General features: G+C 62.1%; 1 protein-coding gene across 1 annotated transcript; it reads right to left on the bottom strand.

Moving 5' to 3' along the window:
- Positions 1–86: 86 nt before the first annotated feature.
- Positions 87–5,559, bottom strand: GAS2L1 (growth arrest specific 2 like 1). Its single transcript, XM_070628629.1, has 6 exons — positions 5,412–5,559; positions 3,849–4,497; positions 2,384–2,491; positions 2,195–2,288; positions 1,926–2,097; positions 87–1,398 (listed from the first exon to the last, which is right to left on the bottom strand). Exons 2-6 carry the CDS (start codon positions 4,476–4,478, stop codon positions 384–386), a joined length of 2,019 nt encoding a protein of 672 aa, XP_070484730.1. The 5' UTR covers positions 4,479–4,497; positions 5,412–5,559; the 3' UTR covers positions 87–383.
- Between the last annotated feature and the right edge of the window lie 6,028 nt (positions 5,560–11,587).

The following is an 11,587-nucleotide window of genomic DNA, read 5'->3' on the forward strand; positions in this document are numbered from 1 at the left end:
ACTTAACTCCAAAATCCCAACTTGTAATGAGGGCCCCAGAACGATGTGATGGCCCCAAGGCTGAGTCCCCAAGAAGCAGACACAAGTAGCTGAAACAATACTTTACTGTCAGGTTCTGCAGGGCCACAGGACCTCGGAAGGGGTCCTCACTGGGCTGGCCCGGCCTCCTCTAAGGCATTCAATAATATTAGTAATTAAATAGCAATGCTCATCCCCCAACCGGAATGTACAACAGAGGTCCCATTGTGCCATGTGGTCCCAAGGGGTCTGGTCCCATGAGGTGTGGTACCCGAGAGGCAGGGGGGGCTCCCTGATGCAGTGGGGTTAAGGCCACAAAGGAAAAGGAGAAGGAATGGGGACCTGGGGACAGCTGGGCTGGTCCATCACATCCAGGAATCTGGCTCAGCTCTTGGGCTGACCGAGTGCAGGGCATGCCAGGCCCTGGGCTCCGTGGGTCCAGATGGGCGGCGGGGGCCCTGGGGTGTGGGAATGCGTGAGGGTTTTCGGTCTGGCTGTGTATCCATCCGGCCCCGTGCCCAGGTCCTCGGCACTTCCGGGCCAGCCAGGGGCCTCCCAGGTGCATCTGGTGGGCCCCCTACACCAGGGCAGGGGCTGCCTTCATCAGAAGAGCTGGACAGGGCTGGGCCTCGGGGCCCAGGCAGCCCGTTGGCCATCCGGCCAGAGTCTCCGGGTTGGCCACACTTGCCACCCAGGACGCTGAGGGACGAAGAGGAAGAGCTGGAGGAACAGTAGGCCGAGTCAGGAGCTGGAGGGTCTGGGGCCCGAGCTGGGTCAGGGGCTGGTCCAGTGGGGGTCCCGCCAGCAGCAGCCTGAAGGGCTCGGGCATTGGCCAGGAACTCCTCTTCCAGGCGCCGGAACAGCTGCTGCTCCTGCTGCGGGTCAAGCTGCAGGGGTGTGCGGAAGACACTGGCCGGTGTGGTGCCCAACTCTGGACTGGGGCTGGAGACCCGGGGAGGCCGGGGGGCTGCAGGGCTGCGCGCACGGGGGGTCTGGGGACTGCCTCTGCCCCGTGGCACCCACGAGTGCTGCCCATCTCGGTCCCTACGCACGAGCAGCACAGCCTGCTCCTCACGGCTCTGGCTCCGGGCCCGCCGGGCAGGGCTGGGGGCCGACAGCTGGGATCCCCTGCCTCCCGACGCCCCACGGGGCCGCCCCCGATCCAGCCCGTCTCGGGACTGGCTGCGCGGGGCAGGGGGCCGTCTCGGGGAGGCTGGGGTGCCTGTGGTCAACCGCCGGCTGGGCCGCTCCCTCCTGGGGCCAGTGCCTGAGTCGTCACTGCGGGCACCAAGAGGGCCACTCTGGGCTGAGGAGGCTGAGGAGTCGCTGTCCCCGGAGTAGCGGCGGGAGCGGGGATGGGGGGGCAGCTGGTCCCGGGCCCTGGGGCAGGGGAACAAGAGAGAGGGATGGGGCACCTTGGAGAGAGGACTTGTGCAGAAAGGGCAGGGGGAGGAACGAACCAGCAGATCTGTGGTTGGGGGGGCTGGGAAGACACCTGTGGTAGTGGTGGGGTGTTGGTGGGGGCTGTCAAGGGCTTCTGTCTGTCCTGGGGACTTCCAAGGAGAAGTAAGAGACACTGCGGCAGCTTCCTGCAGCCAGCCTCCCCCCCACCCCAAGGCAGCGGAAGAGGTAAGGCCTCCGGGCCCTCAGCTCCTGCTCCCCAGGCCTCCCGTTTCCTGGGCAGGCCAGAGGGAAGCAGGGTTGGACTGGCCGCCACCCAGCCCCCAGAGCCCGCCCCAGCTGTGTTGTTCGTTTGGTTGGGTTGCCATGGAGATGGGAAGCCATGCCCGCCCCCACCCACGGGAACTTTTCCCAGGGTGTGAGTCACTCTGGAGCACAGGCTCCTTTGTCATCCGGGCCAGGGCGGACACCCCCCCACCCCCACTCCATGTCCTCCTGCCTCTCACCTGAGCGGGGTCTCAAGCCCGTCCTTTGAGCTGCGTAAGCTAATGGGTGTCACCTCGGGCCGGGAGCCCCGGCTCTCACCCCCAGGGGCTGGGCTACCAGCACGGGGGCTGGGTGTGGGCGACACCCTCTGTGGGGAGAAGGTGCGGGCCCTCAGCTGGGGTGGACGGTGGCCTGCGGGAAGAGAAGATGGGTGGCCTGTGAGGGGTGGGACCACAGAGATGAGACCCCCACCCTCTCACCCACCCGCCCACGTCCGGTTGGCACTGACCTGAGGAACAGCGGCAAGGGTCGTGCTTGTCCAGGTAGTGCTCCAGCGTGTCCCAGCCGCCACCCACACGCACCATCACGTGGCTCCTCAGCACCTGTGGGAGCCGGCGTGCGCAGGTCACGGCCTTCCCCTGGGCCTGGCAGCCCACCCCCTAGGCTGCCACCTGCCGAGGCAGCCCCTCGCTCTTACCCGCACAAAGATGAGCAAGCTGGAGTCTCCCACGCGGTACTTCCCCTCGGAAACCTTGATCATGGGAAACTGATCTGGGCAGGTGCATCGGCCTAAGATCTCCCTCACCTGAGGCCAGAGAGGAGAGGCTGGGGGTCAGGGGTCAAATCCCTCCTTCTGGGGCCTGATGTCAGCAGCTCAGGGTCAGGAGGAAGTAAGACCTCTGGGGAACGGGGACATGGACTGTGTTGCCCCAGACGTGGGTGCAGCCTCTACACTTGACCTTTACCAGCTCTCCTTTCTCTTTGGCTAGCAGGGGTCAGGGAACTGAGCAGGATAAGATGGCGGAGCTGTGGTCAGGCCAGGGTCTGTGCCAAGGAGGAGCCCTGGAGCCTGTCCTCACTCCCCCTTCACCCCCTTCACAGACATGAAGGCTCAGGCCCACAGGGAGGCCAGGTCCTGGGAGGAGGCAGGTCATAGGACACGAGTGTTGGGGGCCCACACCACACTGAGGTGGGGGTGCCACAGACACGAGGGGCACACACACACCAACATGCACACACAGGCCACCCGCCCAGCAAGCACACGTCTGCCCACATGCCCCCCCAGGCTGGGAGCTGCCAGGCTGGCTATGTGGGCGGCCCTGCCCGCCTCAGCACCCACAGCAGAACCAGAGGAAATGAGCAGGTGGGGCCTTGCACGACTCCAGCCCAGGACAGGGGTGGGGAGGGGTGGAGCCTCTGCCCACGGCCAGGCGGCTACCCGCCTCCAGGACGGGCACATCATAGTCCTGACCTCCTGATAAGAAGGAAACTCTTGGCCCAGCCATGGGGGTGTCAGGGACACCTAGGTCCTAGGAGGAGGAGGGAGCCGGGGTCAGGGTCCCGCACATCTATGCTCAGAGCAGAACTAATCCTGCAGCTCCCACAGCAGCAGCAGCTCCGGGCTCGGCTTCCCAGATAAGTGATAAGGGCCCTGGGGAGTGGGAGGGGCCTGCAGAGCCCCTGGGAGCTTCCTAGGCATTCACTGAGCGCCTGCTCTGTACCAGGCACCTTGCCCAGGGCCAAGAGTCTCAGGCACCCACTCAACCTCACGCTCCATGATGTTGTGGCTGCAACTGTCTAGCAGTGGAGCGCAGGGAGGGCATACAGGAGGTGCTCAAATCCTGCGGCCCCTGGAGGAAGGCATACACAGCACTTATCTAGAGCACGGTTAGCGCCCAAAGGAAGGCAGGAGATCATTCCATGGAAGCCCGGATTGTATCCCAGGCCCAGCTGGGCCGTGTGACCTCAACCGGCACCTCTCCCTCTCTGGGCCTGCTCATCTCCTTGGGGTCAGGTATACACTTGGTGCTCAACATATGCACCCTTTTCGTGGGGCCGGCTGTCCTGCAGATAGCAGGGTGGGCCCTGAGAGGTTCAAGGACCAGTTGCAGGCCTGGCTCCATGTCTGGAGCCTGGCACACAGTGCTCAGCAGAGAACTCACCAGCTCGTCGAGGTTGCGCAGGTCGCTGGGCGTCATGCGGGGCCCGCGGTGGGGAGCCCCGGGGACAGCGGTGCTTTCGGTGGGGTCCTCAGCAGCGGGGACGTTGGGGGCCAGGGGTGCAGCGCGCAGCTCCCGCTCGATCTCCTGTTCGAACTGCACGAGGCGCGGGGCGAGCAGGCCGAGGCGGGCCCCGCGCCGCGCCACCTCCAGCAGGCACAGGACCACACTCTTCTCGTTCTTGCGCAGCACCAGGTCCTCGGTCTCGAACATGAGCACTTCGGGCACGCCCAGCTCCGTGCGGCACCAGCCGATGAAGGTGGCCACGTTGTCGCGGGCCATGAAGGAGCCGGGCGCCACGCTGTGCGCCTGGAAGGCCACGCCACGGGCCGGGCGGGCAGCGGCCAAAGCGCGGGCGGCCTCTGTGACAGCGTTGGCATGCTGGCACAGGGTGGTGCCCGTGGCCAGCCCCGTCAGGAAGCCATCGCCACCACTGGGCAGACCCAGGCCGTACAGGGCATTGAGCCACTCGGCCAGGTCCTCCTTCATGGCCTCCACATAGGCCTCACTGGAGCGGAACGGCCGCACGCTCTTGGCTGCCGAGCCCGCGATGCCCGCCACTGGGTCCGCCATGCCCGGGCCAGCCGAGTCACTGTGGGCAGGGACACAGGTCAGACTGGGGTGAGGACCCAGCAAGCACTCAGGACAGACTCAGCCGCTGACCACCTGCACCCGCCCGTCATTTCAGGCCAAATGCCTGGGTTCACGTGCCAGCTATGAAGAACTGCACCTCAGTTTCCTCGTCTGCGAAATGGGTACAATATCACCTTCCTCGTAGGATCTAATGGGATAATTTTTGGAAATGACTTAGTGTCCATAAGGGTTTGGTGTTTGGCTCTTTTAGGGGGGTAATGGGAGACCAGGCAGGGGGGTCCCCTGTCCTTGTTGCCCGGTGTGATAGGTGAAGAGCTGAGCCCTAGAAGATGAAGCCCACGGCCGGGTGCTCACAGAGAACAGGAGAGGAACCCGATCAGACCTCAGGGAGGGGTTGGCTCCACTGCTCAGGGCTGGTGCCGACCCCACCTCCTCCCTCCTCCGGGAAGGTCCCGGGTCCTCCGTCAGCCCCCAGTTCACGAAGGACTGTGTCATTATAACAACACCATAGCAGTAATAGTAACCGTAACCTCAGTGACCGTGGCCAGGGCTGAGCACGCAGTGATACTGTCTCCATTTTACAGATGAGGCAACTGAGGCTCGGAGAGGGTAAGAGCTCACTCAAGGTCGCAGAGCAGTGGCTGCCGAAGCCGGGCCGCGTTGCTGATCCCCAGCGCGATCCGGCAGCCCGTGGGCCGGGGCCAGGCCCCGCCTCCTCCGAGAAGCCTCCCTAGAGCCCCAGGCCGGGACTCAGAACGGCCTCCGCCAGCCCCTGCTGTCCTTTGCCTTCAGCCCAGAGAGGGTGCGGGGCCGTCCAAGGTCACACAGCCCGAGGAACACAGGCCACAACCGTAGCCGCCAGGTCCCATCAGTGCGCGCCGGGCAGGGGGTGCTAGGGGTCCCCACGCTCACCTGGCTCATCCCGCGGCCTCGGGGAGCATCGCCCTGGCGGGGGCCGGAGCCAGGCCGGGCCGCCGCAGGGAGGCGCCGCCCGAGCAGCGCGGATCCCGGTGCCCGCGGCCTCCGCGCCCGCCGCCGCCGCCCCGCCTCCCTGGAATTCGGATCCGGCCTGGAGGGGGCGGGCGGCCGCGCTCTTAAAGGGGCCGCGCAGTTCCGGGCCGGGCAGGGCGGGCGGGGGAGGAGCTGGAGCCGGAGCCTCCTGAGCGGGGCGGGCCGAGAGTCCGGTCTGAGCCGAGGGGTCCGCCAGGCGACCCTCCGAGCCCAGGCGGCCATCCCACCCAAGCTGGTTCCCACGACCCCTTCCACCCTCCTTGGTCTCCTGGGGAGAGGTTTGGAGCTTTTAACTGCCCCGCAGTGGCTTCCCTAGGCGGGCCGCACGGCCCGGCGGTTCCCAGGACCCACTCAGGAAGCGATAGGGGCCGGGGGCTGCAGAGTCACCTCCGCCCGAGCAGACCTCCCCAGGCCGGATAGCTGAGGCCGCCCCGCCTCGATGGTGAGCTTCCTACCCGCAGGGTCGGCCGCGGGAGGGGGAGGCTGGCCCCGTTTTCCCACTCGGCGTCCGGCTCCTCACTGAGGACTCATTTTTAACCCCGAGTTAGGGGAACCCGTTTCTCCGGTGAGGACACTGAGGCGCAGAGGGGTAGGCAGGCGGCTGAGGCCCACGTGTCTGACGCCGCCGCCGCTACCCAGCAGGCTGGGGACCCGCCAGTCTCCGACCATCTCTCTGGCTGCCCAGGTGGGCGCAGAATAAAGCGGAGAGGGGGACAAGAGGCAGCCTGGAGCGGCCTGGCTCTGGAGGGTTAACCCCCGCTGGTTTCCTTTCCAACTATAGAGGAGGGACCTGGCCAGGATCCGCGGGAAATCCTGCCCCCTGCTGCTCCTGGGTGGGCGACGCCAGGCCTGGCTGGCTGGGCAGCAGCCTTGCTGGCCAGGCGAGGCCAGCTGGAGAGGAAGAACTGCCAAGAATAGCCAACGCTCAGAGCTTTAATAAAGCTCCTACTGTGTGCTGGACCTGCCCTGTGCCCTTGACCTGAAGGAACTGGTGAGTCACCTCCAGGAGGGACGCCGTGATGCCCAAACTAGGGCTCAGTCAGGAGAGCAGCTGATGGAGCTGGGGTGTGGACATAATTATTATGAAAATACCCTCATTCCAGGATCGGGGCATTTGTTGAGTACCTACTGTGTGCTAGACCTCCTTGTCTCACTGAGTCCTCAAGACCATTCAAAAGGGGGCTCTCACCCCAATGCCCTGGACACCCAGGTGGTGCAGGTCCTGCTCTGCCCTCCATCACAGACTGAGGAAGGCCCCTAACTAGTAATAATAATGGCTGACCCTTGCACAGCACCTACTGTGTGCCGAGTCTCTTGGCTCTGGAAACCAAGAGCAAAAGGCAGGGAATGAAACAGAGCTGCCTCTCAGGGCCCGCAGTCCAGCGGGGAGGCGGCTCTGGGCTGAACCAGGCATGAGGCTGGTGAGAACAGAGAGGTGGAGCCAGGCGAGGGGCAGCAGGAGTAGGGGTGGGACTGGCCTGCGATTTACAGTCAGTGGTCAGGAGAGGAGGTGAGGGAGGCAGCTGTGTGAGATCTGGTGGGTATTTCAGGCAGAACGAACAGTCAGGGTGTGTGCTGCAGGTGGGCAGGTGCCTGGGGTGCAAGAAAGAGTGAGGCGGCCTGCGAGGCTGGAGTGGAGGGAGAGAAAGGGAGGGACGAGGATAGAGAGATTGTGGACAGATGGAGTAGGGATTGGTGGGCCATGCCTCTTTTGAGGGACATGGGAGCCGTAGAGGGATTTAGAACAGGGGAGAGGTATGACCCGACTTAGGTCTTAGCAGGTTCCCTGTGGCTGCTGTGGTGGGCAGGGCAGGAGCCCCAGAGGAAACCAGGTGGTGCCAGCGGGTGGTGAGAAGATAGTGGATTCCAGCTGTCTTTTGAGGGTAGAGTTTGATAGGATGTGCTGGTGAATTGGGTGTGAATGTGAGGACAGAGGCAGGAACAACTCCCAGGTTTGGGACTTCTGGTACCCAAGGAGGAAGGGACTGCTGGAGATGGGACTGGGGAAAGCTCAGGGTGTGGATACTAAGTAATTTAATCCTCAGAATAATCCTATGAGGTATGATGCTTTTGTATGTTCTCATTTTATAATTTGGGGAAACTGAGGCCCAGAGAGGGCAAGGGATGTCTGTGGTCAGCAGATGTGCTGGAATTTGACTCTTGCTCTAGACACAGGAGAGGTCAGACTGAACCCAGACTGAACCCTGCTGTTGGTTATTGGGTGAGATGTTTAAGTTCCTGGAGCCTCAGTTGCACCATCTGTAAACTGGGGCAACAGTAGAGTCACATCATAGACTTGTGAAAAATGATAGTATTACTCCACTCAGCGCAGCTGGGGCGTACGTCCACTACTCCTCTGAGGAGGAGGGGACCAGAGGAGGACTTGCACCCCCTCCCTCCAGTCCCCTGAGCTGTGGCCTGCCATCAGAGGCCCGCTCTGACTGTAGACTCCACCATTCTGATTCTAAGACACGTGGCAGGTGTGGTGCCGCCTGGGGTGGCCACACCCAGGCCCAGGCCATGGAGGGCATTGAATTTGACCCCTCTGTGGTGTGGCAACCTCTCTTGTTCCTTGCAGGATCGAGGGAAGCCACATGAACTGCTGGAGGGACGAGCACTTTGGCTATGATTGTCCCGAGCCATCCCTGCAGGCCCCAGAGGCCACCTCGGTGTACAGAGTGCTGTGGCTCCACTGCAGGCTCGGTCTAGCTCTGGGGCCAGTGGGCACGTGGCTGGATTTCTTGCCCGCACTGCTGGGTGCCAAGGAGCAGCCTGCTCGGCCTTGGTTGCAGCTGGAGGTCGGGCAATGGCCGCAGAGTGTTCGAGCGAAGCCCTCCCCGGCGGGCCCCGGCCCTGGTACTGGGCAGCTGGGTGCTGGTTGGGTCCATTCAAAGCTCTCCAGGCTAGACGGAGCCTGTGAGCACTGCCCAGGGTGGGTGAGTGACCCACAGGGGACTTCAGGCAGCTCTGTCCAGATGTGGGTCCAACCAGGACAACTGCTCCTGCCCTGGTTGTGCGAGGTGACCCCAAGCTTCCATGAGAGAGAAGCAAAACCAGAAAGCCCAAGAACCTGCTGTCTCCCTCCATCGCGCTGTGTCCACAGCTTGCCCTGAGCCCGGCAGCTCTTCAGGAGCGGGGCAGGGTGGGGCAGCTCCAGAGCCGGCTGTTGGCCCTGGTGTCTGGGGGCTTGGCTCCCAGTCGCATTGGCCATTTGCCCTGGTCACTGCACTGGCCTTGGCCCTGCAGCCGCTTCAGCCCTGAAGCTCCACGTTCCTTCCTTGGAGCACGTGAGCCACTGCCTATGGACCTTTGTCCGTGGCTGGGGCACACATCAGTCTCCCCACTGACCCCACCTTTGCCCCGGTCTGCCGAGCATGGCCTAGAGGCACCATGAGGACGTGTTGTAAATTTGCGTTCCAAGTGTGACTGACCAGCTCTTGGAGAGTTTGGAGCAGGGTGTGGGACTAGGCAAGACTTTATCTGTGACTTGTCCCTCCCACCTCTCCTGCTCCCCTCTGCCCCTGTCCATTCTCCTCTTCCTCCTCCCCGCCTTCCCCCCACCGACCAACCAGCTTTGGGCAGCCCTCTGAGACGGGGCTATGCTGCCTGAGGACATCTGAGGTCAGTGCAGTCCAGACGTTTCTTTTGGCTCAGAGAAATTGGTCTGCCTGACATAAACACCTCCATCCTAAGCCCACCCCTAGGACATGAACACCTAGGACTGTTGAGTGGTGGTGACAAACCCTTCCCTAGGCAGAGCCAAGAGGCTACTCCTGGAGCAGTTCCAGCTCCAGGCAGGAGACAGGCAATGCCTGTCACATGCGATGGTTGTCTGTGCAGCAGTTCCCAGAGAGGGCCACTTGTCGTCCCTTAGCACCCATCGTCTCTTAGCACTGGCTGCAGGCTGGGAGGCAGCGGCTCCATAAGCCCCTGGCCTTTCAGAAACAAGATGCCCCAGTGGGGAGGCAAGAGGGTGAGCGCTGGAGCTCTGGAGGGAGCGTGCCCCTTACCTCGGCGAAAGGGGGGTAGTATCCTACCCACTTCAAAGGGTTAGTAGGAATTAAACGTGTTGGGGCAGTGCTCGGCATGATGCAGGAGCCGTGATGTGGTTAAGTTTGGGCCTGAGGGGTGTGAACCCTGGCTCTGACACTTCTGACGCCTGCCAAGGCTGAGGTGGGCGCGGCCTAGGCCCTTTGGAGGAACGGCGTGCCGGCAGTGGCTGGACTGCAGTGAGCAAGGCAGAGCGGGGCAGCTGAGGTCACAGGGGCCTGCACGGGCCCCATCTCCTAGGGCCTTGTGGTCATGGCAAGTGTGGTGGGAGTCCCTGAAGGGTTTCAAGAATCGACTTGATTTAGGCCTCAAGAAGTCACTCTGGCCTCTGTGGGGGAAGGGCTACAGGGGCCGAGGGAGGCAGGGAGCCCAGCAGAGGTGAGGCGGCTGGTGGAGGTGGGAGGCTGCACTGTACTTTGAAGACAGTGATGGTTGCACTGGGGGCTGGCGCGAACACGAGAACAAGGAGTCAGGAAGGACTCCAAGATTCCATTTGCTGAGATGGGGTGGAGGGAGGAGCGGGGCGGGATCCAGCCCTGCTTGCAGTGCCTCAGACACCCGGGAGGAGGTGGCACTTAGGAGGGAGCAAGAGTCAGCCAGACAAGCGGTCAGAGGAGCCCTGGCACCAGCGTGCGGGTCCTCCTACATTTAGTTCAGGAAGAGGAGGCAGCAGCGAAGATCGGAGAACTCAGAAGGAACCACCACTGATTTGGCAACGTGGAGGCAAAAGACCGATTGGAAGTGGGTTCTAGAAAGGGAGAGGAGGAGGAAACTAAGGGAAGAGACAAATGGTTTGGTGGCTGGATGGCAATAATGAGGGGTTAAGGGAGCGTTTTGCAAAGGTGGGAGAGCAATGCATATTCATAGGAAATGACTCAGCAATGCAGACATGGAACCTGGGACCACAAAGCTGTGTGTTGAACATCCGTCCAGGAGGGCAGGGGAGAGTGCCCGGGACCCACCCTGGCCACCAGCAGAGCACAGGCGAGCAATGCAAACCCCGTGCGGCAGGGCCACCGTGAGCAATGAAGGACACACCAGCTCCACAGATGCTTCCCAAGGCCCTGCTCCCACTGGGCAGGGGATGGAAGAAAAAGAGTTTCTCCCACATTTTCTTGTGCCTGCCCCTGGCTAAAGGTGACAATCTCTCCTGGACCCTTTGGACACTAGCCAGTCTTTTTTGACTGGGAGGATGTGTTGAGGGCCGAGTTTGTTTCTTGACTGTCTGGTGATGAACTTCTTTATTCGCTGACGGAGTCACAGTGCTGACCTGGCGTCAATCTTTGAACGACTGCTATCACCCACGCACAGGAGGGCCAGACCCCAATCTACCAGCCTGGACCTGAAACAAACACTCGTCTCTTCTTGGATTTGCATAAAGGTAAGACTGACCAAAAAGGCCAAGAGGTGTAGGGTCTGGGGCTCTTCTCATCTTCTCCCTAAGTTTCAGAAACACGTCCATTGGAAAAAGCCCTGACCTCTGACCTCGCACAAAGCAACCGTTGATCTTTACAGTAGCCTCTATTTTAGTATTAGACTGTTGACCAAATTTTAAAACTCTGACATCCTAACATCAAGGAAGCTTCAACATCACCGAGTAGGAAATGAAAATAAGGGTTCCCCACCCCGAGCTGTCACTGCGGCTGACCTTCGTCCTGCTGAGTGTGAACCCTGACTCGGAATGCACACCAAACTGCGCTGCCTGGGAGCGTCATTCACAGACGTTCATGCGAACCGAAGGGGCTTCGGAGGACTCCATGCTGCGGTGACAGAGCCTCCACACAGCCCTCCCCACTCCAAATCAGACAGACCCGGGCTATGACACCCTGCCACGAGACACGGCCCAGGGTCAAAGGGACACTCCAATCCCCTTTTCTTGGCTGGCAGCTTGTGACCCATGCTGGGCTGTCCCACCTTGTTTTCACGTCACAACCATTTCAGATTCCCCTGTCGACACCTGGAGGGGCCTTGTCTGGGACACGCTCCAGACAGACATGCAGCGACTGCGGAACAGAGGCTGAGAAGGA

This window comes from Equus przewalskii, chromosome 7 (genome assembly GCF_037783145.1).
Source record: "Equus przewalskii isolate Varuska chromosome 7, EquPr2, whole genome shotgun sequence".
In the NCBI taxonomy this organism is placed as follows: domain Eukaryota; kingdom Metazoa; phylum Chordata; class Mammalia; order Perissodactyla; family Equidae; genus Equus; species Equus przewalskii.

Bases quoted from the DNA above. Each gene is read 5' to 3' on its own strand.
- GAS2L1 (XM_070628629.1), bottom strand. From the start codon at position 4,478: ATGGCGGACCCAGTGGCGGGCATCGCGGGCTCGGCAGCCAAGAGCGTG. The intron at 2,289-2,383 runs GTAAGAGCGAGG...CGGCTCCCACAG, and splicing joins GCTTGCTCATCTTTGTGCGG to GTGCTGAGGAGCCACGTGAT. The intron at 1,399-1,925 runs GTGAGAGGCAGG...CCCCTGCCCCAG, and splicing joins GGGCTTGAGACCCCGCTCAG to GGCCCGGGACCAGCTGCCCC.